The 24521-nt window shown below is 47.9% G+C and overlaps 1 protein-coding gene across 1 annotated transcript in view; it reads right to left on the bottom strand.

Moving 5' to 3' along the window:
* The window catches only part of LOC132819905 (sprouty-related, EVH1 domain-containing protein 2-like), a 103510-nt gene that overhangs the window by 8323 nt on the left and 70666 nt on the right, over positions 1-24521 (bottom strand). The window contains exon 5 of the mRNA XM_060831865.1: positions 463-612. Within this exon, the coding sequence (XP_060687848.1) occupies positions 463-612 (150 nt within the window). The remainder of the gene's footprint in view (positions 1-462; positions 613-24521) is intronic.

Here is a 24521-nt window from a genome sequence, read left to right as displayed (position 1 = left end):
GAGCTGTTCCTGAATATCGGAATGGCCAGAAACTGATGGTGAAAGTTCGCTCACTGCTGCTGAGCAATCACACTGGGCGGGGGGGGGGAAAGAGAGCTTTGGAACAATACAGTGACTGCTCTTGAGTATAAATCACTGAGAACAAAGTCAAAGAAAATTAGAAGCACAGACCTAGCAGGCAGGTGGTAGGAATGGAGAGGGTGTCTCTCAGAATAAATATGATTAAATTGTTGCACATTCTACATCTGACACCATTTAAAATGCTCTTCACAAACTCGCTCTCTCAGCTGAGTCCCTCCCAATCTAACCTTTAAAGACAGTTAAAACATCATTGTGTGATGCATTTTGCTGGGATCTTTCCTCCCCCCCCCCCCCCCCCCCAATGTTCTCAGGTAAAGGAGAGCTCACTATCTGGTGCTGCTAAACAGACCCAGTGTGAGGACTGAGAGTATTGTTTCTCACCTGCTCCAGGCGACAGTGGTCAGGACTGTAGTGATCGTGGGCATACCCCAGGGTACAGAGCATGTGCTGAGGGTCACTGACTGTTGGATTGAGTGCTCGCACTGCCTGCTCCTTCCTGTTCGATGAGTTTGATGAGCTGTCTGTGGCTGCCTACAGAGAGAGAGAGAGAGAGAGAGAGAGAGAGAGAGATCAAGAACAGAACTGGTCAACACAGAGGGAAAGTCAGCTGGCAGTTCAGTCAGTAACTCAGGCATAGCTCATGTCAGCCCCACAACAAATACCTCCAAATGGATTCAGATGTGATACATTATGGAATACATTATGCGACATTTCACAACTGGCTATTGTGTTCAAACCCACATTAGGATGCTGAGTCATATTCCTAAAGATATACCACAGAGTTTAACGGAAGGTAGGAAATGTATCAGGCGATTCCTAATTTATTTAACTCTTTAATCTCCAGAATAACAATCACTCAACCCTACCAACCACAATCCCCAGGAAAACACCTTTCAGTTTCACAGAGTTTAGAATCAACATATCAATTGTGTCCAAATTGTGTCATGAGTTAGCCTTTGGAATGGGAAACTGGACAATAATGAAATCTCTCAGCCCTAACACTGAGTTGAAACATGGGCTTGAAGGGAGTTTTATAACTCTGATTAAACACAGGGAACTGCAGCTTGAAGCACACTTGGTACAGAGGGACCCTCTCTCTGTCTCTCTCTCCGGACAGCTCCAAGCCAAATCTCAATCTCCCTAAACCACTTAATCTACAAATCAGGCCAATGTCCACTGGCTGTTTTCATCAATGACTGCACGGTCCACATAGAAACGGGTTTGTTATATTCCAGAAAAAACATTTTGTGAAAACGCTCCCACACAATCAGAGAATTCCTCCTGTCCAGCAGGGCCCTTGCTGAGGAAACGGAGCCCATTCTCAGGTTGATGCTCTCAGCACGTCACCCACCCACATAGCCTCACCCCCACACCCACACCCTCCCTTTCTCACCTATCCCTCACACACAGCATGACCCACCCCCACACTCACACCTTCCCTGTCACCCAGTCCCACACTCTCACCCTCTCTCTGTTACCCACCCCCACCCTCACACCCTCCCTGTCACCCAGTCCCACACTCTCACCCTCTCTCTGTTACCCACCCCCACCCTCACACCCTCCCTGTCACCCAGTCCCACACTCTCACCCCCCCTCTGTGACCCACCCCCACCCCTTCCCTGTCACCCAGCCCCATACTCTCACCCTCCCTCTGTTACCCACCCCCACCCTCACACCCTCCCTGTCACCCAGCCCCACACTCTCACCCTCTCTCTGTTACCCACCCCCACCCTCACACCCTCTCTCTGTCACCCCGCCTCACACACTCACCCTCCCTGTCACCCAGCCTCACACTCTCACCCTCCCTCTGTTACCCACCCCCACCCTCACACCCTCCCTGTCACCCAGCCCCACACTCTCACCCTCTCTCTGTTACCCACCCCCACCCTCACACCCTCTCTCTGTCACCTCGCCTCACACACTCACCCTCCCTGTCACCCAGCCTCACACTCTCACCCTCCCTCTGTCACCCACCCCCACCCTCACACCCTCCCTGTCGCCCACCCCCTCCCTGTCACCCACGCCCACCCCCTCCCTGTCACCCACCCCTACACTCTCAACCTTCCTCTGTTACCCTCCCATCCCCACACACCCTGTTATCCACACCTTTCCTCTATCACCCATTCTCCCATATCCCCCCACACACACCTCTTAACCCAAATGCGCACACACACTGAGCGCCGTGCCGCCCCCACCCCACACGCGCACACACACACACACACAGAGTTCCTGGACTCCCAGCAGAGATTCAGACACATTTCTCTAATGTCGGTCGGGTCTCTCTCCCCAGCCGACAACATCGCAATGATACGTGGCCCTGTGGAAGGGGATTGGTTGACCATAAACCGACAGATCACCAGAAACGATAAAACCACGCTCCACACTGGTTCCTTTTTCCTGTTGTGATGCAGTAGAACGGCTTTTATTGGATAGTGAAAAATAAAAACACACAAAAGACAAGCTGCAACAACTGGTAACCAGCAATGGGAATGCAGTTCAGAAAAAACAAGCAGGATGTGAATACTTTCCAGTAATCTATAATTACAGTTACCTGGGTAACCAACCCTGGCAAGGGGTGGGGTGGGGGAGGGGGCAATGCTAAATTGAGCCTACACACCCAGTGGGTTTGGGGTGGGGGGGGAATGTGCACAGCCTCTGTACGTGAGGAAAGGGGAGAGGAAGTCAGACTGAGTAAATCACACTCTCCCTCATGCCCATGTTGACAAAGAGGAGCAGCTGTAGATAGTCGGTCAGCCAGTCAGCCAGCTGGTTAACACACAGTCTGCCTGAAACAGCACAGAAGGCCATTCTGATCCACTGTATTTCTGAATGGGGCCTGGAGTCACACTGTGCTCCATGAGCTGCCTCGGGGTGACCTGCCCCACACTGGTTAGTGACTGAACCTGCTGCAGTCCCCTCACAGCACTCAGCCCCGAGACTGACTGCAAACTTCACAGGAGATTACATTGAGTGATCGCCCAATGGCAGGACCTGTCACTGAGGAATCGAGTGATCTTCCAATCACTGCGGCCTGTCATTGGGGTGTACGAGGGTGGCATTGTGTTGCCGTGGTGATGGTACGGCTCCATGTTGCTCTCTGAAGAGGGGTGACCGAAGCAGTGCCCTCAAGGACCCGGTGAAGCTGACCTGGTTGCCTGACATCGCCATGGATACAGCAGCAGGCGGTACAGGCGGAAGGTTGAGGCAGGGTGGGGGTCCTCATGAATTTCAATGCAAGTGCTTTAATGCAGACCAGCCCCAGGGCTGAGGGCAGACCACCCAGGTCATGGAGTCTGCCCTCCCCCCCTCGGTGTGTGCGCTGTCAGGGATCCCAGTTGCTGTGATCACTCAGAATCACCATCTCAATGAGAGCAGCATGGACTCTCAGACTCCAGGGGTTTTAAGCACAGTAGAGTTACAATCTGCCAATAGCTACATGAGTTGGCCAAGTCACAGGAAACTCTCCTTATGGGAATATTGAGATCTGCCCCCACACCACCCCCCCAACCCCGCGATGTGGGGAAGCATGCCCCAAAGACTCATGGCTCTCAGAATTCATTCTTCACATCTTCATCGTAAACAGGAAATCCCTTTTATTTGTTTTAAACTGCCCACTAGTTCTGGTCTCTCCCACAAGGAGGGATGCCTGAAGTAGGAGGGGGGCAGGGCTGATCGTGTAAGATCAGCGATGGAAATAAGGCATCTGAACTATAAAAGGAAATATTGACCACAGCCCCACGCCTTTTCGCAGAGTTCCATTTAAACCAGCCTCTTATGTAACAGAGCTTTATAAATGCCACAGTCATTACAAATGGGAACAAAGTTTTTGTGGTGAGTGTGGCAGTGGTCTGGTGAGACTAATTTTTTCTCTGTAGTTCCATCTGCTTTCAATCGTGCCACCTCAGTGTTGTATGAGACGTTGTGTATGGAGACAACATGTCCTAACATTTGTTTTACCAACACTGGAGAAATAAAACTGGCTTACTCCCCTTGTGGTCAGGATCGGATAGTCAGTTCAGAGAAAGCAATCCTTAAATAGGATATCACACATCCTGACACCAGCTCCTAAAGGCCTGGGCAGTAATTCACTCTAAAACGCTTCAGAATAATTCATGTGAGCTTTGCTGGCGGAAAAAAGGCCACATTTTGTCAAAGCTTTTCATTTTGCATGCATCAGGACATTTCACAAGAACGCTCATTCAAGGGAAACACCAATTTATACTGTATGAGGGCAGAACACTGCCAATGTCTCTGCAATCTGTCAATGCATAACCACCTAAATAAATTTAACAAATTTGATCAGTCACTGAGAATAGTTTTAATACAAGTTCAGATTTTGTTTACATAATATATATAGGAATCCTGATTTGATAGTTTCATTCCTAAAAAGTAAACAACACTAAAATTTATTGAAATCAAAAGCTTTACTAAATCAATGCATGCAGAGGGGAAAGGACAATTAAACTGGCAACTCCCCCTCTGCTTCCGCCTGACTGCCTGCAGGATCGTCTGGCCTTGCACCGTGTTGAGGGACAGATGGCAAATAGCCTCCTGAGGTTCTTGGATCCAGGATTACCGACAGAAGGAATAACCAACGCCGAGTCCAATATCTGAGAGATACAGGATTGGATCACCCTGAGGGGGTTCCAGCTGTTGGTTAATGATTATTGGCCAACCCAGAGTCTGCAAATGGCTAAGGTAGCAGATCCACCTGCAACTCGCTCAAAAACAAACAGATCAATATTTACAAGTAAAAGTCCTTCATGGGGTGTGAGGGCCACCATCACTAACTGCCCTTGAATGGAGGAGCTGCCTAGGGCCATTTCAAAGTCAACAACATCATCAAATCTCGAGTCACATGTAGACCAGACTGGGTAAGGACAGCAGATTTCCTTCCCTGAAGAACATTAGTGTTCCAGATGGGATTTTACAACAATTGATGGTAGTTTTACTGGCCGTCATTAGAGACAAGTTTTCAATTCCATTTTAAAAAGAAAATGATGAGTTAATTGAATGTGAAAGTTGTGGGTGGGTTTGAACACGTCCTGAGAGCTAGACCTCTGCATTACTTGTTCAATGACATCTCTTGGGGAGTTCGGGGATCACGAGGCAGTGAATCTGTGGATTGGTTTCTGAGGATTTCAATCAGTAAAATAGATCTCGGCAATCAAACCTTGGCATCACTACCAAGGCTGTCAGCATCATTAACTCATTGGTCAGTGATCATTTCCAGCTCATTACAGGGGAGGCCTATTACAACAAACGCAGCGCTACCAGCTCTCGGGAACCTCAGACTGACCGTGCCCATTGTTACTGACCGGGAAGTGACCAAGCATGCTGTGTTGGCGGGGGGAGGGGGCTAGGGGGTTAACTGTGGCCATTGGGGGGGGAAGGCAAACAATGTTTTATTTAAAAAGGGACATGATATCAGAATAAAGGCAATCAGGTTCTCTCAGTAACAGGTAAAGAGTGAGCTTACTGCAGTTCAAACCTAATCAAGTGAAGATATTATGGTTAGTGGAAGATTTAAACATTGTACATGTACAACTATTGTGTTCACACACACACACACACACACACACACACACACACACACACACACACAAAGCCTGGAGTGTTTTAAAAAGTACTCGTCAACGAATGGCCCATTTCAAATAAAATTAATTATCCACAGACTGCCCCAAATACTGGCGTCTGGCCAAAGGCACTGTGCTTACAAACTGTTGGCACTGGAGTGCCTTCTAGATCAGTTAAAGCTGGCGGAATTCGCAATCCGGGACACAGTGGTGTAGACTCCAAATGTTCCTTTAGGAAGCCTTCACTTGACCAAGTCTTTAAAATCAAAGGCCACACTTCCCAGGGCGAGCTAGCTCAGATTCTGTTCAAATCCAATAACTTTATGACACTTGCAGACTGGATTGTGACATCTCTTGGACAGATCTGGAGATTCAGTGACTCCAGTAAAGTGTTATTTGCAAATGCAACAGATTCTGCTCCCCCTCCCCAGTGCAACGGGTCTCCTTTGCTTGATGTTTGCAAAGTGGTTTTTAAAGAGCTCAAGATCTGATATACACTCAGCCAACATTCTCCAAACTAAAATCCCAGTTAACACATCGTCATAATTAAAGTCAATAAATACAAGTTATTTGCATGATTTTAAGACAGTATTTCCAAGTCATTTTTCTACAAAGACTGGAGTCGAAGCTGATCTCTAGGACAGGCACAGATTCTGCTGCATGACAACAAACCGTAACCTTTGAATCTGGTAAATGATCTGCCGATTTCCAACAAGTTAACTATACATGCATTGATATTTCTTCCTTTCTGGCTTGGGATGTTTAAAAATGTCTACTTCTGCATAAATATTTAGATGAGCGACAGACTGGTGGTTTAAAAGATCCCCTCATTTTGTGACTATTTACAGGTTACAGGCGGCTCATGTGGGGTGCTGGGGCCTGAGGAAACCTCATGATTTATCTCATCCTCAAAAATAATACGCCTGGCACAGCCTCTTTCAAACTCACCCTAAATTCATGAAGGAACAGGGGGAAGCCCCCATTTTCTAGGGAGGCATTGAGAATCCAGAGAGCAGATATGCGAGGTCCAGTGAAGATTCCAGTGGTAAACACAGACAGTGGGGGTGTTCGGTAAAAGGCTCTGGTCATACACACCCACATGGCACAACCAAAATGCTGATGGTTAGGCTTTGTACCCTGTGGAGTGTAGCGGAAATGAAAGGTGATCTCTGAAATCCTCCAAATTTTGTACAGTGCAGATGCATGCCCCTAGCTGGGCATGAACAGAGTCGCCAACCAGGGGACAGAGAGTCAAAATAAGAGAGAAGCCATTTCACGCTCAGATGAGGAAACAGCTCTTCACGTGGAGCTGGAATTCTCTGCCTCGGAGGACTGTGGAAGCTCACTCATTGAGTAATTTCAAGATAGAGATAGACTCGATACTAACGACATTAAGGGATCTGGAGATAGAGGGAGAAATGATGTCGAAGTAGATGATGAATTATGAGCTAGAACAGTGCAGTTGGCTCAGGGGGTTGAATGGCCTTCTCCTACTCCCATGTCAGAATTAAACCCAGTTCACTCAAAGCCCATCTTCATCGATCTTGGAGAAAAAGTCTGAGGTAAGGTGAGGCCATGGAATATTGCATTGTGACAAGGGATACCACAGGGACGATGCACGGGAGTTCAAGGTACCAAAGATAAAAGTTGAGTCAGAAGCACGTCAATATGATTCCAGGATTGCAGGTTAATCAAACTCTGAGCTGTGTGGGCCGAGCTGTCCCCACCCAGTCTACTGACATACCACAACACGGTGCAGATTTCACCAGAGCCAATTGCATGGGCAAGGTTCACAGCCACACATGTCAGGAGTCCATTCGTGCAGAGCAAGATCCCACAGCTCAACTGTGACAAGGCAGTCCTCTGAACACGGTCTGTTGCAGGGACTACATTAGGCCGAAAATTTACTATCGATGGAATTAATCAAAGTGAAGACATGGGAAAGAGTGTCGGATTGTTTTCTGAGGGTCCTCAGGTTTGGGCATCATTGACAAAGACAATCTTTGTTGCCTCAGGTGTTACCAACGAGTTTCCACTTGAAGCACTCCAGCAGCTGAGTACATTGCAATGGTCTGCTAGGCCACTTGAGGGCAGTAGAAAGTCAAGCAGAATAGTCTGGGACTGGAATCGTGTGCAGGCCAGACCGGATCAGGACAGCAGATTTCCTTCCCTGAGGGACGTTATTGAATAAACAGAGCTTATTTTAGTGATAATCCATCAGCTTCCTGTTCACATTCACTGGAGCCAGCTGCTTAGGACAGCATTAAAATTAAATGACGCTGACCTGGAGTTATAAAGAGCTGTAGATTGTCAAGTGACACAAGGCCAAGAGTTAAGGCCTGAAAATGTGTTGCTGGTTAAAGCACAGCAGGTTAGGCAGCATCCAAGGATGAAGGGCTCTGGCCCGAAACGTCGAATTTCCTGTTCCTTGGATGCTGCCTAACCTGCTGTGCTTTAACCAGCAACACATTTTCAGCGCTGATCTCCAGCATCTGCAGACCTCACTTTTTACTCCAAGAGTTAAGGCCCTCTACTTGCACCTTTGAAAAGCAAGGCCTAAGCAAAGAGGCTGTTAACGGTTGTCAACAGTTACCCTCATCACTTCCCAAATTTCACCTCAATGCAAGGAACAAAGTCAGAGCGGTAAAGGATAGAGTTGGAAGGTTTGAGATTAAAACCTGGGTAGAATACAATAGTCAGACAGTACAGAAACAGGCCCTTCGGCCCACTATGTCAATGCCAACCAACAAACAGCAAACAACACTATTCCCACTTACCTATGCTCAGCCCATAGCCTACTGTGCCCTGGCATTTTAAGAGCAAACTCAGCTGCTCCTTAAATGGTGTGAGTGTACCTGGCCCCACCACCCTTTCAGGCAGCACCTGGCATCCTCTGGGTGAAAAGAAACTTATCTTTATATCCCTCTAAACCATTTACCCCTCACCTTAATCTTCTGCTTCTCTGGTCTTAGATACATCTGCCATGAGGAAAAGATTCTCATGATCTATTTCGTCTGTGACTCTTTCATAACTTTGTCCATCAGATCCCCACGCCCCCCCGCCCCCGTTTTCCAGTCAGGGCTACCCCTGTCACCTCCTTTGGTTGATGCGCCAAGATTTCTTTCCTCATTCTGCCCCCTTCCCAGAGCCTGAAATACGCTCCAAGTTGAATCACTGCGAGAGGTTGACAGTATCTGTGGGGAAATTACCTGATGATGGAACTGGAGCAGGAGATAAGGCTAGTCAAGACAGGAACCCAACCAGAAAAGTCTGCAGTTTTAGTGAAATCCAAGACCAGGGAGAGACTTGGAACAAATGGCAGGTTCAGATGGTACAAGGAAGCCAAGCTCCAGAGCAGCCCAGACCAGATAGACCAGGCTATGCAGCCAGGAGACGGATAGCGTTTAGGAATCATTGATAAATCCTCAATCTCTCAGTCTGCGAATTCTGAAACTGTCAAGAGATAATCACAGCAAGCCACCTACACACCAACTCGGCAATGACAGGGCTCAACAATGCAGGACCCTGAAAATTAGCTTCAATTGAGTGCATCAGGAAGATGGTTCAATAGAGTGATTAAGGTGGCATACAGCATGCATCCCTTATTCATACGGGGTACTGGGTACAAGAGTTGGCAGGTCCTGTTACAGCTGTATAGGACTTTGGTTCAGCCACACTGGGAATACTGCGTACAGTTCTGGTCGCCACATTACCAAAAGGGTGTGGATGCTTTCGAGAGGGTACAGAGGAGGTTCACCAGGATGTTGCCTGGTATGGAGGGTGCTAGCTATGAAGAAGTTGAGGAGATTAGGATTATTTTCATTAGAAAGATGGAAGTTGACGGGGGACCTGATTGAGGTCTACAAAATCATGAGAGGTATAGACAGGGTGGATAGCAAGAAATCTTTTCCCCAGAGTGGGGGACTCAATTACTAAGGGTCATGAGTTTGAGGTGAGAGGGGAAAGGTTTAGGGGAGGTACATGTGGAAAGACCTTTATGCAGAAGGTGGTGGTGCCTGGAATGTGTTGTCCGTGGAGGTGGGCAGAATAGTGTCATTTAAGATGTATCCAGACAGATACTGAATGGGCAGGGAGCAGAGGAATACAGACCCTTAGAAAATAGGCGACAGGTTTAGATAGAGGATCTGGATTGGGACAGGCTTGGAGGGCCGAAGGGCATGTTCCTGTGCTGGAATTTTCTTTGTTCTTTATGGGAGAGACATATTAACAAAACCAAACCTTGCAAGAACAAGAGGTGGTGGTGGGTGGCAATGAAACACACAAGAGTTGGAACTGCGCTTAACTCCAATACAAAACAGAAACAGGCATTGAAGACACAACACAGAAAATGATTCATGGGTTCATTGGACCAGTAATGGAGGCGCCTGAGGCTAACGCTGTGAGGACATGGCTTCAAATGTCACCACGGCAGCCAGTGGAAATTACATTCAATCAATCCAGTCTGTCTCAGTGACTGTGACCATGAAACAATCACCGATTACAACCAGAATGTGTTGCCATCAAAAATGATTCATTGATTTGCTTCCCTAAACGATATCCACCTACCTTACCTGGTCACGTCTACATGTGACGGCAGACCCACAGTAACGTGGTTGACTCTCAACTATCCTCTGAAATGGCCGACCAGTTCAAGGGCAATTAGGGATGGCGCAGAAAGAAATCAATATCACTAGAGCAGGTTGGTCCATCAGATCCTAGAAATATCTCCCCAGGTCGGTCCACCAGATCCCAGGAATATTTCCCCAGGTCAGTCCATCAGATCCCAGAAATATCTCCCCAGGTCAGTCCATCAGATCCCAGGAGTATATCCCCAGGTCAGTCCATCAGATCCCCAGGAATATCTCCCCAGGTCAGTCCATCAGATCCCAGGAATATCTCCCCAGGTCAGTCCATCAGATCCCAGGAATATTTCCCCAGGTCTGTCCATCAGATCCCAGGAGTATATCCCCAGGTCAGTCCGTCAGATTCCCAGGAATATCTCCCCAGGTCGGTCCGTCAGATCCGCAGGAATATCTCCCCAGATTGGTCCATCAGATCCCCAGGAATATCAAGTTCATTTTTCTGGTTAATGAGGAAAGAAAATCACTTCACATCTTAAAGCCAAGTGTTGTCTGACAACAGGGTCGAGAACATGAAAGATTACACAGGCCCCAGAGAACAGAACAAACCCATCAAACTGATGGCAAGAACAGAGGAGGGGGAGAGGGAACAGCGAAGGTCCCAGTTGTCTGGACTGGGCGGCCATTGAAGAAACCAAAACCAAACTTTGCACAACTCTTCATTCTGAATTAGCTACTGCTTCACAGAGTTCAAACAACACCAATTCCTAACACAGACCAGGCTGAGGACATTGACAAGTGGAGTTGGGAATAACAGGCGCTGGTCCACTCAGAGTAGAACCAGACACAATTCAGAGAGCAGGACCGAAGGGTTGACTGCTGGAAGAACTGACTGACAAATTCAGACAATCCTTGCCTAGGAAAGGATAGGTTCAGGAGGTAGACCCTGCTTACAGACAGACTGAACTCCTAGAGGAGATGCAGGGGACCCAGTGAAACCAGTCACTCACATCGCAGGAGAATGGCTCCTGTTTGAGAACAGGCCACATGAAGCAGTATCCCATTACTAATGGACCCTGTTGGATTGGGAATGTATTCCTGCAGGGTGGATCACACCATCAGCTGAGCTCACAACCTGGGAATGGCCAGGAAGTTGTGGTCATTCCACCGAGACAGGGCTGTCCAAACACTCCTCTTTGCTCACCTCCACCGCCCCAAATCCTGCTGTGACCCTATCCCGGTACCTGCTGGGAAGTTTGTTGGGGGGAAGAGAAGAGGAGAGACAGAGAGCAAGAAGGTGCCTGAGAGGGTTGGGGGTTTTTGGAGAGGGAGTAGGGGTGGGGGTTGGTTGCTACGAGACCAGCCACTGAGGATGAGACTCATGAATTCTCGGAGTGTTTTAGTAAGCTTTTGGTAAGGCCAGAGTTCAGGCTGGATGTTCAGGCCATGATTCACACAAGGACATGTTGCTGGGGAGCAGAGAAATGGAAATGGTGTCAGAGACCAAACACTCATACCCCGGGGTTTCTACATAACCCACACAACCTTCCCCTGGCGCTCTGTACCTTGTGCTGGCTAGAGGATGGGAAACGGATTGACAAGAATAACACCCACATGAACTGTTCGAAAGTTAACACTCACTCTAGGCACCCCCTTCCAAATAATAATGTTGCTCAGCCTGCAGATATTACCCAGCTTTAGTGATTTGTACCGTGCTGCACTATGTCAGTGTCAGAGATAAATGTCTGCCACTAACTCAGTGTATTTGTAGCACTATTTACACACTGTTACACTGAGAGGGAGGAGGTGGGGACTGCTGCTATGCTTTTTATTCAGTAAGCATGATGTTTAATGGTGATGATTAAAGGATGGTCAGGAAGGACACTAACCACATGTCACACCAACGAGGAGACAGTGAGGACAGCAGATGCTCGAGATCAGAGTCGAGAGTGTGCTGCTGGAAAAGCACAGCAGGTCAGGCAGCATCCGAGGGGCAGGAGAGTCGACATTTCGGGCCGCAGCCCTTCTCCTGCTTCTCAGATACTGCCAGACCCGCTGTGCTTTTCCAGCAACACACTCTCAACATGTCACACCAAGCCAGCCAGCCAGCTGTCCCCTCTCTGCCAGAGGACCCTCACTAATATGACAGCCTCAACCCCCCCAGTCACTTAACAACAGATTTATTGCAGTTCGTACAGACCTGCACCCCTCCAGTGACACTCCTGACCCTACCACAGGTAAAGACCAGGAAGAAGCACATTATCATGGAATGTTACACTCCACATGCGTATTTAAGAAAGTTGCATTTAAATAGCACCTTACACAAATACTGAATGCACCAAAATGCTTTGCAATCAGTTTGCAGACAGCAAACTGGAGCAACATGATAACCATCAGCTGATCGAGGTTATGTTGATCGAGGATAATGGATCCCAGGAAATAACTTCCTGGACCCTGCTTCAAAATGAGACTATGGGATTGCTACCATCCCACGTGGGTGAGCAGACAGGATGTTGGATCAACATCTCATCTGAAAGGTGGGCCATCTGGCAGTACTGTGGTACTGCACAGGGATGGTCAGTGTGGTCGGGGGGGGCTCACCACTCTGGTCTGGCACATGGACCACTGGATGGATCACAGTACAGGTTTAGAGTCATTGAGATGTACAGCATGGAAACAGACCCTTCGGTCCAACCCTTCCACGCCGACCAGATATCCCAACCCAATCTAGTCCCACGTGCCAGAACCCGGCCCATATCCCTCCAAACCCTTCCTATTCATATACCCATCCAAATGCCTCTTAAATGTTGTAATTGTACCAGCCTCCACCACATCCTCTGGCAGCTCATTCCATACACGTACCACCCTCTGTGTGAAAAAGCTGCCCCTTAGGTCCCTCATACATCTTTCCCCTCTCCCCTAAACCTACACTTTCTGGGAGGACACATTTTAAATTGTGGCTTTGTTGGACAGGGAAAGGAGAAACAGTTCGATTCAGAATCCTGAAACAATGAAGACACCTCCTGTTGAAGAAGACCTTTATGATCTGGAAACAGACAACTGGGAGGTTCCTCTATGCACCCCCCAACCTGCCCCCATGCAAATAATCTGTACAAAATTAAAAGGACTTTGATGACAGAATGAGACTTTTAAGTTTAGGCTAAAATCTGGTTAGAATTTTTAGGTTATTCTGAGCAGATTTGAAAAACTAGGCCACATCTGTAATGTGTTAGGAAGCATGTCAGAACATTCAAACCTGGCTCCAAGCAGTTACTGAGGACTAATGTTCAGAACAGGATATTTGATCAACTTTAAATCAGAGGGAATATCCACAGAGTTTTATAACAACACGGCCACAAGAGAACGGGCAACGTGATTGATTTGTTTTATCTTTATTGATATGCAGACTGGGGAGACAGTGGTGTATAGTGGGAATGTCACTGGACTAGTAATGCAGAGGCCTGGACTCACATTCTGGGGAACATGGGTTCAAATCCCAAACACAGCTGCTGGTGGAATTTAAAAATCCAGAATTAAAATGGAATTGACAAAGTCTTGATAAGGATAACATAAACGATTTTCAATTCTAATAAAATCCCGTCTAACATTCTTACTTGGTCTGGGGGAAAGCTGCCGAATGGGCCGGTGCTGGGGAAGGTAAAAACAATGACTGCAGATGCTGGAAACCAGAGTCTAGATTAGAGTGGTGCTGGAAAAACACGCCAGGTCAGGCAGTATCCGAGGAGCAGTAAAATCGATGTTTCAGGCAAAAGCCCTTCATCAGGAATAAAGGCAGAGAGCCCAAAGGGTGGAGAGATAAGCTAGAGGAGGGTGGGGGTGGGGAGAAAGTAGCATAGAGTACAATAGGTGAGTGGGGGAGGGGATGAAGGTGATAGGTCAGGGATGGGGGGAGGGTGGAGTGGACAGGTGGAAAAGAAGATAGGCAGGTAGGACAAGTCCTGGGGACAGTGCTGAGCTGGAAGTTTGGAACTAGCGTGAGGTGGGGGAAGGGGAAATGAGGAAACTGTTGAAGTCCACATTGATGCCCTGGGGTTGAAGTGTTCCGAGGTGGAAGATGAGGCGTTCTTCCTCCAGGCGTCTGGTGGTGAGGGAGCGGCGGTGAAGGAGGCCCAGGACCTCCATGTCCTCGGCAGAGTGGGAGGGGGAGTTGAAATGTCGGGCCACAGGGCGGTGTGGTTGATTGGTGCTGGTGTCCCAGAGATGTTCCCTAAAGCATTTTGGTGCTGGGGAAGGAAGAGGAGGTGGAGACAAGGGAATGGCAGAGGTGATGCCATCATCAAGTGGCCTTTGGGTTAAAGGGAAACAGGCAGCAGAACAGAGGCAGCATCGACTTAAAACATGCACGAGTGTGTACAGTCTTTGGAGGGGCATGGGGAGGGTGGAGGGGGGAGAAAGGGGTTGGAAGAAAGGAGAGCGAGAGAGCAAAGAAAGGGAAGAGAAAGTGAGAGAAGATCAACAGAGAGAGAGATATATAAAAGATGGGAGAGGTGAGAGATGCGGCCTGGGGTTGGCAGGGAGAGAGTGAGAGAAGGTAAATGGGTGGGGGGGATACGAGAGATGGGAGACATGAGAAATATGGGAAAGCTGGGGGGGGGCAGAAGAGGGGAGGGGAAGCAGGGTGAAGAGAGAGAACACGTGCTTGTGCAGGAGGGTGGGGGGTTGTGGCATTCTCACCTTGAATTGGGAATGTAGATGGGAACCATGGTTACAATGCTGGGGTCATTGGGAAGTAAGGACCGTCAGTTTGAAATGATTTGGAAAGGGTGCTGTGTGATGGATGAGACTGAAGTGTTAGCTTGACTGAAGATGGGAGGGGGAAAGGATTTGTTCCCGTGGAGGTTGCTGGTGGAGTTTGGGATGCGGGAGAGAGAACGGGAGATAGGATGAACAAGTCAAAGGGCCTGCCCTAGTTTGGTTTGGTTACTGAGAGAAGGATCAGTAACTCACCAGCTGTCGGAGAGGGAGGACAGCACTTTTCTGAACTGGAACAGAAGCTGTGATCTTGCAGAGTGGACATGGAGGACATGTAGCCTTTCTGCTCAAAGCCCAAAGCTCACGGTCTTCCCAGTACAGCAGACATGTGGTACAAACTGGGGCTGACCGGCCGCAGCCTGCCTGGTGGGAGTGGTCCTTCAACATCCCACATTCAGTCTCTATCAGGAAGAGGTCACCTATTACCAATAAGGTGGCCATGTCAATGAGATCAATCCTAGTGTGAACTAGATCAATCCTAACATTAACTAGATTGATACAAGGTATTAACTTGGTAAATCCGGGCATTAACTAGATTGATCTATTGCTGAAATGACAGAGCCCATTTACCAGCTCATGTTCCCAGTCAGAGGCTTTGCCAAGTTCCCAATGTATGGGATCAGTTATGGATGTTCATGTTGATCAGTTTACTTTGTCTTGGCCTTTGTTGGCACACGTCTTGATCATTATGTTTAAATAAAACACACTGACAATAACGAGCGTGGTAACATTTTCCCTGCAGAGAGGGGCACTTTTAAAATCCATCCGTGACCTTAACAGCAAGAGCTTCTGATGCACCTGTGAGAAAATATGGGAGCATTGCTCTGCAGGTTAATGTAAATCCCACTGTTAATACTGTTTGTTTCTCATTTTATTTCCAATGTTGAAATTGATTGTAAATATAAAAGCTCAATGGTGTAGCTGCAGCCAGCACTGAAACCCTGAGCATTAACCCTCATCAATTTGCTGCTGCCTTACTTCACTACATGGAGTTCTGCACAAAGCCTTCACAAACATCCCGTCTTCAACTAAAGATTAAGGGTTATCCATTGACTATAAAATGCACCTTGAAATTAATAATTGAGCTTTATCTAGCTTCCCCAATTCAAACTAACCTCTGACCTGAACTGCTTCCTGGTCCTGATTTCCACAAAAATGAACCTATAGTGAGTCAGTAATTGTAGCTCTTATTGCTATCTCCCATCTCGACTCAATGGCATGTTTAGAATGAACTGTGCCAAAAATAACAGCAGCCTCTCCCATCCCTGCACTGAATGTGTACACAACTTCTCTCTTCAACTTTCCCCGAGGAGATACTGCGCATTTTTAATCATGGCATTTTGCAACTTTATGAATGGTGCGAGAGACCAGCTTAAACAGCTTCCGATATGTGTGAAGGTCAAATCCAGCGCAGGGTAATTTAATCTGGAATTTGCAGCAATATCTATCGGCTGCCTCCAGCTGGATGGGATCATGTTAAGAATAAATAACTGCACTAGGTGTCATCTCAGCATTTCTTAACTGGCCAAACAAACTCGGTGGGGCTCATGATACCCCTGTCATGGACACTGAGGGCTGCCCCAGTCACAGGGTCAACCCCAGGGTGGTCCCATCCTACATCCCACCCCCTCCCTTTACCCCAATAGCTGCCAGCCAGGAGCTGGGCTGAGGGGGAGACAGGCTCAAGGGTCAGTAACCAAAAGGGCGTAGAGAGGGGGAGGGGGGAGGTTCCACACTGAAGGGAATTGGCAACAGAACTACAGAGGCAGAGAGACAGGGGAACTTTTACTTGCACAGCAGGTCGAGAGAGAGATCTGAGACGGGCCAGAAACAGATTCAACCAAAATATTTCAAAGGCACGTGGATAAACACTTGAAAAGGAAGAAAATTACAGGGACACAGGCAAGAGCTGGGAAGTGGGATCAACTGGATGGTGGATAGCAGACTGAGGGACTCCTCCTACACAGGAAAATCCGACAGTCTGTTTAACTCCGAGTGAGTAGCAAACACAGTTCACCATTCTCTACCTGGAACACACGGAGACAGTTCAATGCTTATTCATGAACTTTAGGCAGAGAGGGAGGATTAAGGATGGACATCAGTCACATATCCATTTTTAAACAAACTTCGCCGAACTGGGGAATGCCCCTCAGGGAGAACATATAAACCTCACGCTGAAAACACAGGGTGGGTTTGAGTGGGATGAGGAGAGATTACACAAACTAGGATCACAATCCCCATTATTTAGAAGGTAACAGGGTGATTGGCTCAGGTGTTACAAGATAATAACTGGGTAGATAGGTTATCGAGGGAGAAGGGGAGGGGGGGGGGAGAGCCTGAAAGTGGAGCCAGACCTTTCACACACACACACACACACACACACACACACACACACACACACACACACACACACACACAGATAGACAGACAGACAGACACACACACACACACAGAAGGTGGTAAAAGGTGGAACACACTTCCATAAGTGGTGATTGATGCTAGATCAATTAGTAATTTGAAGAAAAATACCGAGTTAAGTTTTTATCAAAGGGATAAGGGGGGGAAATGTGAGTAAACAGAGTGACACAGAGCAGCTCTGATCTCGGTGAATGTTGGGATAGGTTAGACTGACTGACTGCCCTCCTCTTGCTCCTACAAGCTGATAAAAACCTCCCATGCATTTTGAGATGAATGAGCTGAGACCAACGTCTTGAACTTTCAAACAGGTTTAAGATGAGCCACAAGAAAAGCCAATTGGTCTTTAGTGCAGCCAACCAATATGGTACAACTGAATAAGTCAATCATTGGTTCACAGTAACATTTAAATCATCTACACACAAATACCTTCGATATTCTGTGTTCAGAAATAAGCAGGTTTCAAAAAAACCAAAATGCTTCTAATACCTTGCTTGCATTCTAACATTAATTTCTTCTCAATAATGAGCTGACCTGTGTTAATTAGTCTATTTCCAATGTACAATACCAATATTCACCAAGAATACTCCTCCTCCTCCTGTTCCTGCACAGGGGTAGGCTATTCACTGCTGCTCAATTCAATAACAGCATGGCTGCTGCGATGGTGATTTCAGTCTTACTGCCTTGTCTATATTTCTGCAGCAAATCCTCCTCACACCTGTACCCAAAATAATCCCCAACTCTCCCCCCACCCCATCAAAACACTCAAAATAACCCCCAACTCTCCCCCCACTCCCCAAAACTCTCAAAATAACCCCCAACTCTCCCCACCCCAAAACTCCCAAAATAACCCCAACTCTCCCTCCACCCCATCAAAACACCCAAAATAACCCTAAACTCTCCCCACACCCCATTGAAACACCCAAAATAACGCCAAACTCTCCCCACACCCCAAAACTCCCAAAATAACCCCCAACTCTCCCCCCATCCCATCAAAAAACCCAAAATAACCCCCCAACTCTCCCCCCACCCCATCCAAAACCAGCTCATCCAGCAAAGATGACACTTACAGACCAGCCTCCAATAGTTTCTGGGGAATATAACTCTACATTCTCACAAAACCCACAGAAAGGGAGGAAAAACATCCTAAATTCAAAGGGAGAGCAGTTATTTGTAAACCGTACCCCCTACAAGAGGAAACATCCTCCTGGTATCCCCTCCCTCCAGCCCCCTTGCTATCATCAATGTTTCCATAAAATCCTCTCTCATTCCTCTCATCCCCAATGGATTTCTGTTCAGTTTGTTGAACCCTTCCTCACAAAATAATCCCCTGGTCGCAGACATGAGGAAAGCAAACCTTCCCAGAACTACTTCCAACATGATTATTTCCTTTTTCAACGAAGGGAACTGCCCACAACAATCCAGAATTGGTCTGACCAATGGCAGCAAAACATCCCTTCTTTTGTATCCCACTCCTTTCACAATAAACATTATCTACTTATCTTCCTAACCACTTGCTACAGCGGCATCCTAGCTTTTTCAATTTCCTATACCCTTGAGTTCTGCAATCTTTCCATTTCAATAAAGGCTGCTTTCCTAGTCTTCCCACCTAACTCTAACTCCCCACAATTCCTGCTCAAATGCAATTAGTAGGAAATGGAGCAGCCACATGCTGTTGGGAGTCCCCAGTGTATTCAACGTTAGTTATGCTCAATGGAGCACTATACATACACCAGGATGCACACCATCCCAGGCCTCTAAAAGAGTCAGCTTCATCATTCAGCTCGGACTGTTCTGAAGGAAGATGGCACACATGGAGGGTCGGAACTTTCAGATTCTTTACCCTGGACATGAGCTCAATGGTGTACAAAATTCCCTGGGGAGCAGCAATACACAATGACAAACGCCCAACAATTTCCATTTCTGCTCCCAATGGGACAGGAGCAGGGGCGGGCACAGGGGCAGGGGCAGGCTGTGCTGTCTGGACAAGCCCTCACCCTGCTCCCCCCTGGCTAGCATTGGAGTCAGCCCACCCTCCCTTCACAGCCTGACCAACCCGGGGACTCTTTGAGCCTCTCGGTTTCATCAGGAAAATGTTTGTAATCAAATCCATTCACCACCGCCCCCCCACCCCACAACCTGCTGCAACCACACGTCCTGAAGTCACCCACCCCCCACCTCCTGTCAACTGTTCTCACCCCACGCCCCTCCCCCACTCCCCGGGCCTGGGGTATTGCTGGGTTTAGATTAGAGTAGTGCTGGAAAAGCACAGCAGGTCAGGCAGCATCCGAGGAGCAGGAGAATGGACGTTTCGGGCAAAACCCCTTCATCAGGAATAGAGCTGGGTTTGTACACTATGTGGAAAATGACTCCACCCTTCAACCTTCCACATAAAGGAGTGCGTTTTATTTGGTCTCTTTGGGATAAGTGATCCTCTCTGACAAACAGGAAGCCGATGGTGGGATAGATTTTGTGGGTTCAGTTGGCAGCTAGTCACTTTGATGTGCTACAAGAGTAAGTTTGAACTTGGATCAAAGTGAGGAAAGTGTGAAGTAGTTGCTGGGGAGAGGATGGAAGGTGAAAGGTGAAAGGAGCAGATTGTCTGCAGGATGCTGGGGGTGAGGGGGGGTGCGAATCCAGTCAACAATTAGATTCCCCTGTTTGACCAAACTGGAAGGCCCAGGAGGATAATTCCAAAACTCTATTGAACAAATATCAGTCGGATAATGACGTAAAAGGGCTTTAGGCCCCTGGAACACTCTGACAATGGTGTCATGGAACTGCTTCTCACTGGGCATAAATAGCTCAGTGTGGGCGGAGTCACAGTCAGACAGTCACCTATTAGACAGATCAAAGACAGAAGCACAAGAGTGTTCAGGAACGGTCTCTTAACAATGTGCTCGGTAGCTGGAAGGCAGATCTCGGAGCAGGTTTAGGTTGTACATTGTGTTAACCCGTGATGAAGAGAGTTCCAAAGAATTTGGAGGCAGTTCTTTACATTGGCGTCTCCTTGTTACTTTGGCTTGAACCCAAACTCTCACTGAAACCACTCGCCAAAAGCGATGGCTGGGGAGTGAAATGGAATCATTCAGGCAAGTGCGTTGGGGGATTATGGAGGACATTTCACCCTGAAACCACTCCACACTGAGTTTTAATTTAGATCCCAAAGACCTGGCAACTGGGAGACACGTTCTACCTTTTATGTTGGTCAACCTAGTTTGTAAACCTGCACCAAAGGCCAGGCTCCAGGGACCATTCTTAGAGACACTGCACAGGCCCCCAGGCTCCAAGATTAGGAGGTGGAAATGGTTTTGAAAGTAACCCAGAGGTACTTGATTGTGAAGGACTATGATTATAAATATTCTAAAACTTGCCGACAGCTGCTAATGAGCTGAAAAATTAAGCGATTCTCTCCACTGCATCTGAACATTGCCTTTGATCATCAAATATTTTGATTGGAGTTGTTAGCTGCCTCAATTCACCAAGGGAGGGTCGAAACTTAGGCATTGATTTTCAGCCATTTTGATACATATTTTTCTGATTAGCAGCAATTAGGGATGGGCCTCAGCAATGACAGCCACATCCCATGGATGAATGGGAAAACCACACATCAGTGTTTGCTGGTGGAATTTACACATCAGTGTCTCAGTGGGGAGCTCTGACTCAGGTTTCCAGGGTTCAAATCCCAGCCCAGGGGGCCGAACACAAACACTGGGGGGTAACACTCAAGGGCAGTGGGAGAGTGGGGAACTCGACCTGCCCACACTTCACATGTTGCCGGAAGTGACAGTTCAGCCGAGCTGCCTGTTTGCAGTTACTGGCCAAGTGACCGTAACCCTAACAGCACACTGGGTGCCCATGGGTCCAGGAAGTCAGCTTCCCTACTGCCTTCTCAAGGGCACTTAGGGATGGGCAATAAATACTGGCCCCAGCCAGCGACACCCACATCCCAAGTGAATAATGAAGTCTTCCCTACTCTGTACACACGAGATCTCCCACAGGTCCTTGCAGTACCTTTGACCTGAAGCAAGCATCTGCTGACCCCCTGTCCTTGATACTGTGCAGAGTATCCCCACACTTTCAAAATTCTGTCGTCATCTCCTCCAGTCCCTGCAGCTCCCTATAGATCTTTTATCGTTCTGCTGGGTTTTCAGCTGCTGGGGGGCGGGGGGGGAGGGAAGGAACAATGGGGCTAAAGTATGGAACTGCTCCCCCTCCCCTAAACCCCCACTTCTCAACCTCATTATCCTCCTTTAAGATATTCAAACTTTTGGTCACCTGATTCAAAGACTCACGTGACCCCAGTCAAACATTGTTTAGGATCACCTTGAGATGCACCTGGTCCATAAGGTGCTACACAAGTTGTTGTTGTTGCCACCTCAGCTAAACAAAATGCCAGTTCTCTCTCTCTCTCACACACACACATTTTCTCTCACACACAGTTTCTCACACACACACGTGCGCGCACACACTCCCTCACACACACACGTGCGCACACACACTCTCGTGCACTCACTCTCGCACACACACTCTCGTGCACTCACTCTCGCACACACATGCACACAATCTCTCACTCACACACACACACACACACACTCTCTCACTCACACACACACACACACTCTCTCACTCACACACTCACACACACTCTCTCACTCACACACACACACACACTCTCTCACTCACACACACACACTCTCACTCACACACACACACACTCTCTCACTCACACTCACACACACACACTCTCTCACTCACACTCACACACACACACTCTCTCACTCACACTCACACACACACACTCTCTCACTCACACTCACACACACACACTCTCACACTCTCTCACTCACACACACACACTCTCTCACTCACACACACACACTCTCTCACTCACACACACACACTCTCTCACTCACACACACACACACTCTCTCTCACTCACACACACACACTCTCTCTCACTCACACACACACTCTCTCACTCACACACACACACTCTCTCACTCACACACACACACTCTCTCACTCACACACACACACTCTCTCACTCACACACACACACACACTCTCACTCACACACACACACTCCCTCACTCACACACACATACTCCCTCACTCACACACACATACTCCCTCACTCTCACACACATACTCCCTCACTCTCACACACACACACACACACACACTCTCGCTCACGTGCCCACACACACACACACACACGTGCACACACAGTAAAGACCCTTGTAGTTTTACATCTCTGTGCAGCTTCACTGTTGTCCGGCTGGTGCAGCGCACACAGCACAAATACAGCATCCGCGAAGATTAAAATGTGCCGTACACCCCCCCAACAAAGACAGACAGACTGGCAACTTGCTTCAGTTTACATCAGCCTTTAAACCGGAATGGACTGAGTGGAGTTTTCAAACAAAAAAAAAGTGCCTCCAGGAAGCTGAGAGGCTGCAGATAATTAAGTTGTAAATTATTTAAAGCCTTCAAAACCCTCCAAGCGTTGGGAAAGGCAGTTTGACGTGCATCAGCCTTCCAATGTACAGGCACAATGAGAAGCATCGAACCAACTACACTCTTCTGAAAGATATAGGTGTAGGCCACTCAGCCCATCAACTCTGCCCTGCCATTCAATGAGAACATGGCTGACCAGACAATCCTCAAATTCACATTCCAGCCCTTTCTATGCGGCCGTCAGCTCCTCCTTAGTGATTTGAAATCTGTCTATCTCAGTCTTGGAGAGACTGAACGAACCAGCCTCGCCAGCCCTCTGCAGTAAAGAATTCCACTGATTCACTCCCCTCAGAGAGAAGACATTCCTCCCCATGTCTGTCTTCAATGTGTGACCCCTTACTCTGAGGTGATGCCCTCTGGTCCTAGACTCTCCCACCAGGGGAAACAACCTCTCTGCATCTACCCTGTCACAGCCCTATATGAATTTGGCACATTTCATCAAGACCATAAGATATAAGAGCAGATGGAGGCCATTCAGCCCATTGAGTCTGCTTCACCATTTGATCATGGCTGATGTATGTTCCTCAACTCCATGGCCCTGCCTTCTCCCAGTAAGCCTTCATCCCTTTACTAATCATGAACCTATCTTGGTCTTAATGACTGGGTCACCACAGCCCTCTGTGGCAATGAGTCCCACAGATTCCCCCACCCTCTGGCTGAAGAAATTCCTCCTCATCTCAGTTCTAAAGGGTTGTCCCTTCACTCTGAGGCTGTGCCCTTGGGTCCTAGTCTCTCCTACTGATGGAAACATCTTCTCCACGTCCACTCTATCCAGGCCCCTCACTATTCTGTAAGTTTCAGTCAGATCCTTCCTCACCCCATCCTCCTAAACGCCAATGCCAACACATCCTTCCTTAGATATGGGATGCAAAACCATATTCCAATATTCCAAATGTGGACTGACCAGAGCTTTACAGAGCTTCAACAGAGACTCCCTGCTCTTGTATTCTAGGCCTCTTGAAATAAACACTAACATGACATTTGGGTTGAATTGGTGCCCTCCCTTTCTCGTTCCTTTCACACGTGGGAACAGATTCCCCATCCCTGCTGGACTTGGTGCGATCCCACTTCCTCAGCAGGTTCAGGCCTGACATTTGACTGAAGATAGATCGGTACTTTCTGCTTCAAGAAGGGGTCAAGGGTTACCAATCTAAACCCTGGAGGCTATCCCCAGCTATTGCATCAGAAACCTCACATCAGGATGTTGTGACCAAACTATGATTTGCCTTTTTAAAGGCGGTCCAAGACCGAGGCAGATGGGTGGCTGTTTGGGAAGAGGTTTAAGGGTTGGGCTGGAGGAGGAGGGCTATGACAGAAAAGTGGAGCTAGACCACAACCAGATCAGACATTGGCTTTGAATGAGAGACAGGTTTGAGGGGCTGAACGGTCTACTCTTGCTCCTACGATGAAATCTGCAAGCCGATCACATTCATACCCAGACCTGTACTCAGAGAAACCTCATCACTGTTAGATCTTCATCAGCTAGAAGGCCAGAACTAACCCAAAAACAGAGAGAGAGAGAGAGAGAGAGAGAGAGAGAGAGACAGCACCAGAGAGCGCGAGATAGAGATATAGA

The sequence above is a fragment of the Hemiscyllium ocellatum genome, chromosome 10, assembly GCF_020745735.1.
Source record: "Hemiscyllium ocellatum isolate sHemOce1 chromosome 10, sHemOce1.pat.X.cur, whole genome shotgun sequence".
Classification (NCBI taxonomy): Eukaryota; Metazoa; Chordata; class Chondrichthyes; order Orectolobiformes; family Hemiscylliidae; genus Hemiscyllium; species Hemiscyllium ocellatum.
This window is presented reverse-complemented; position numbering and strand designations above follow the sequence as displayed.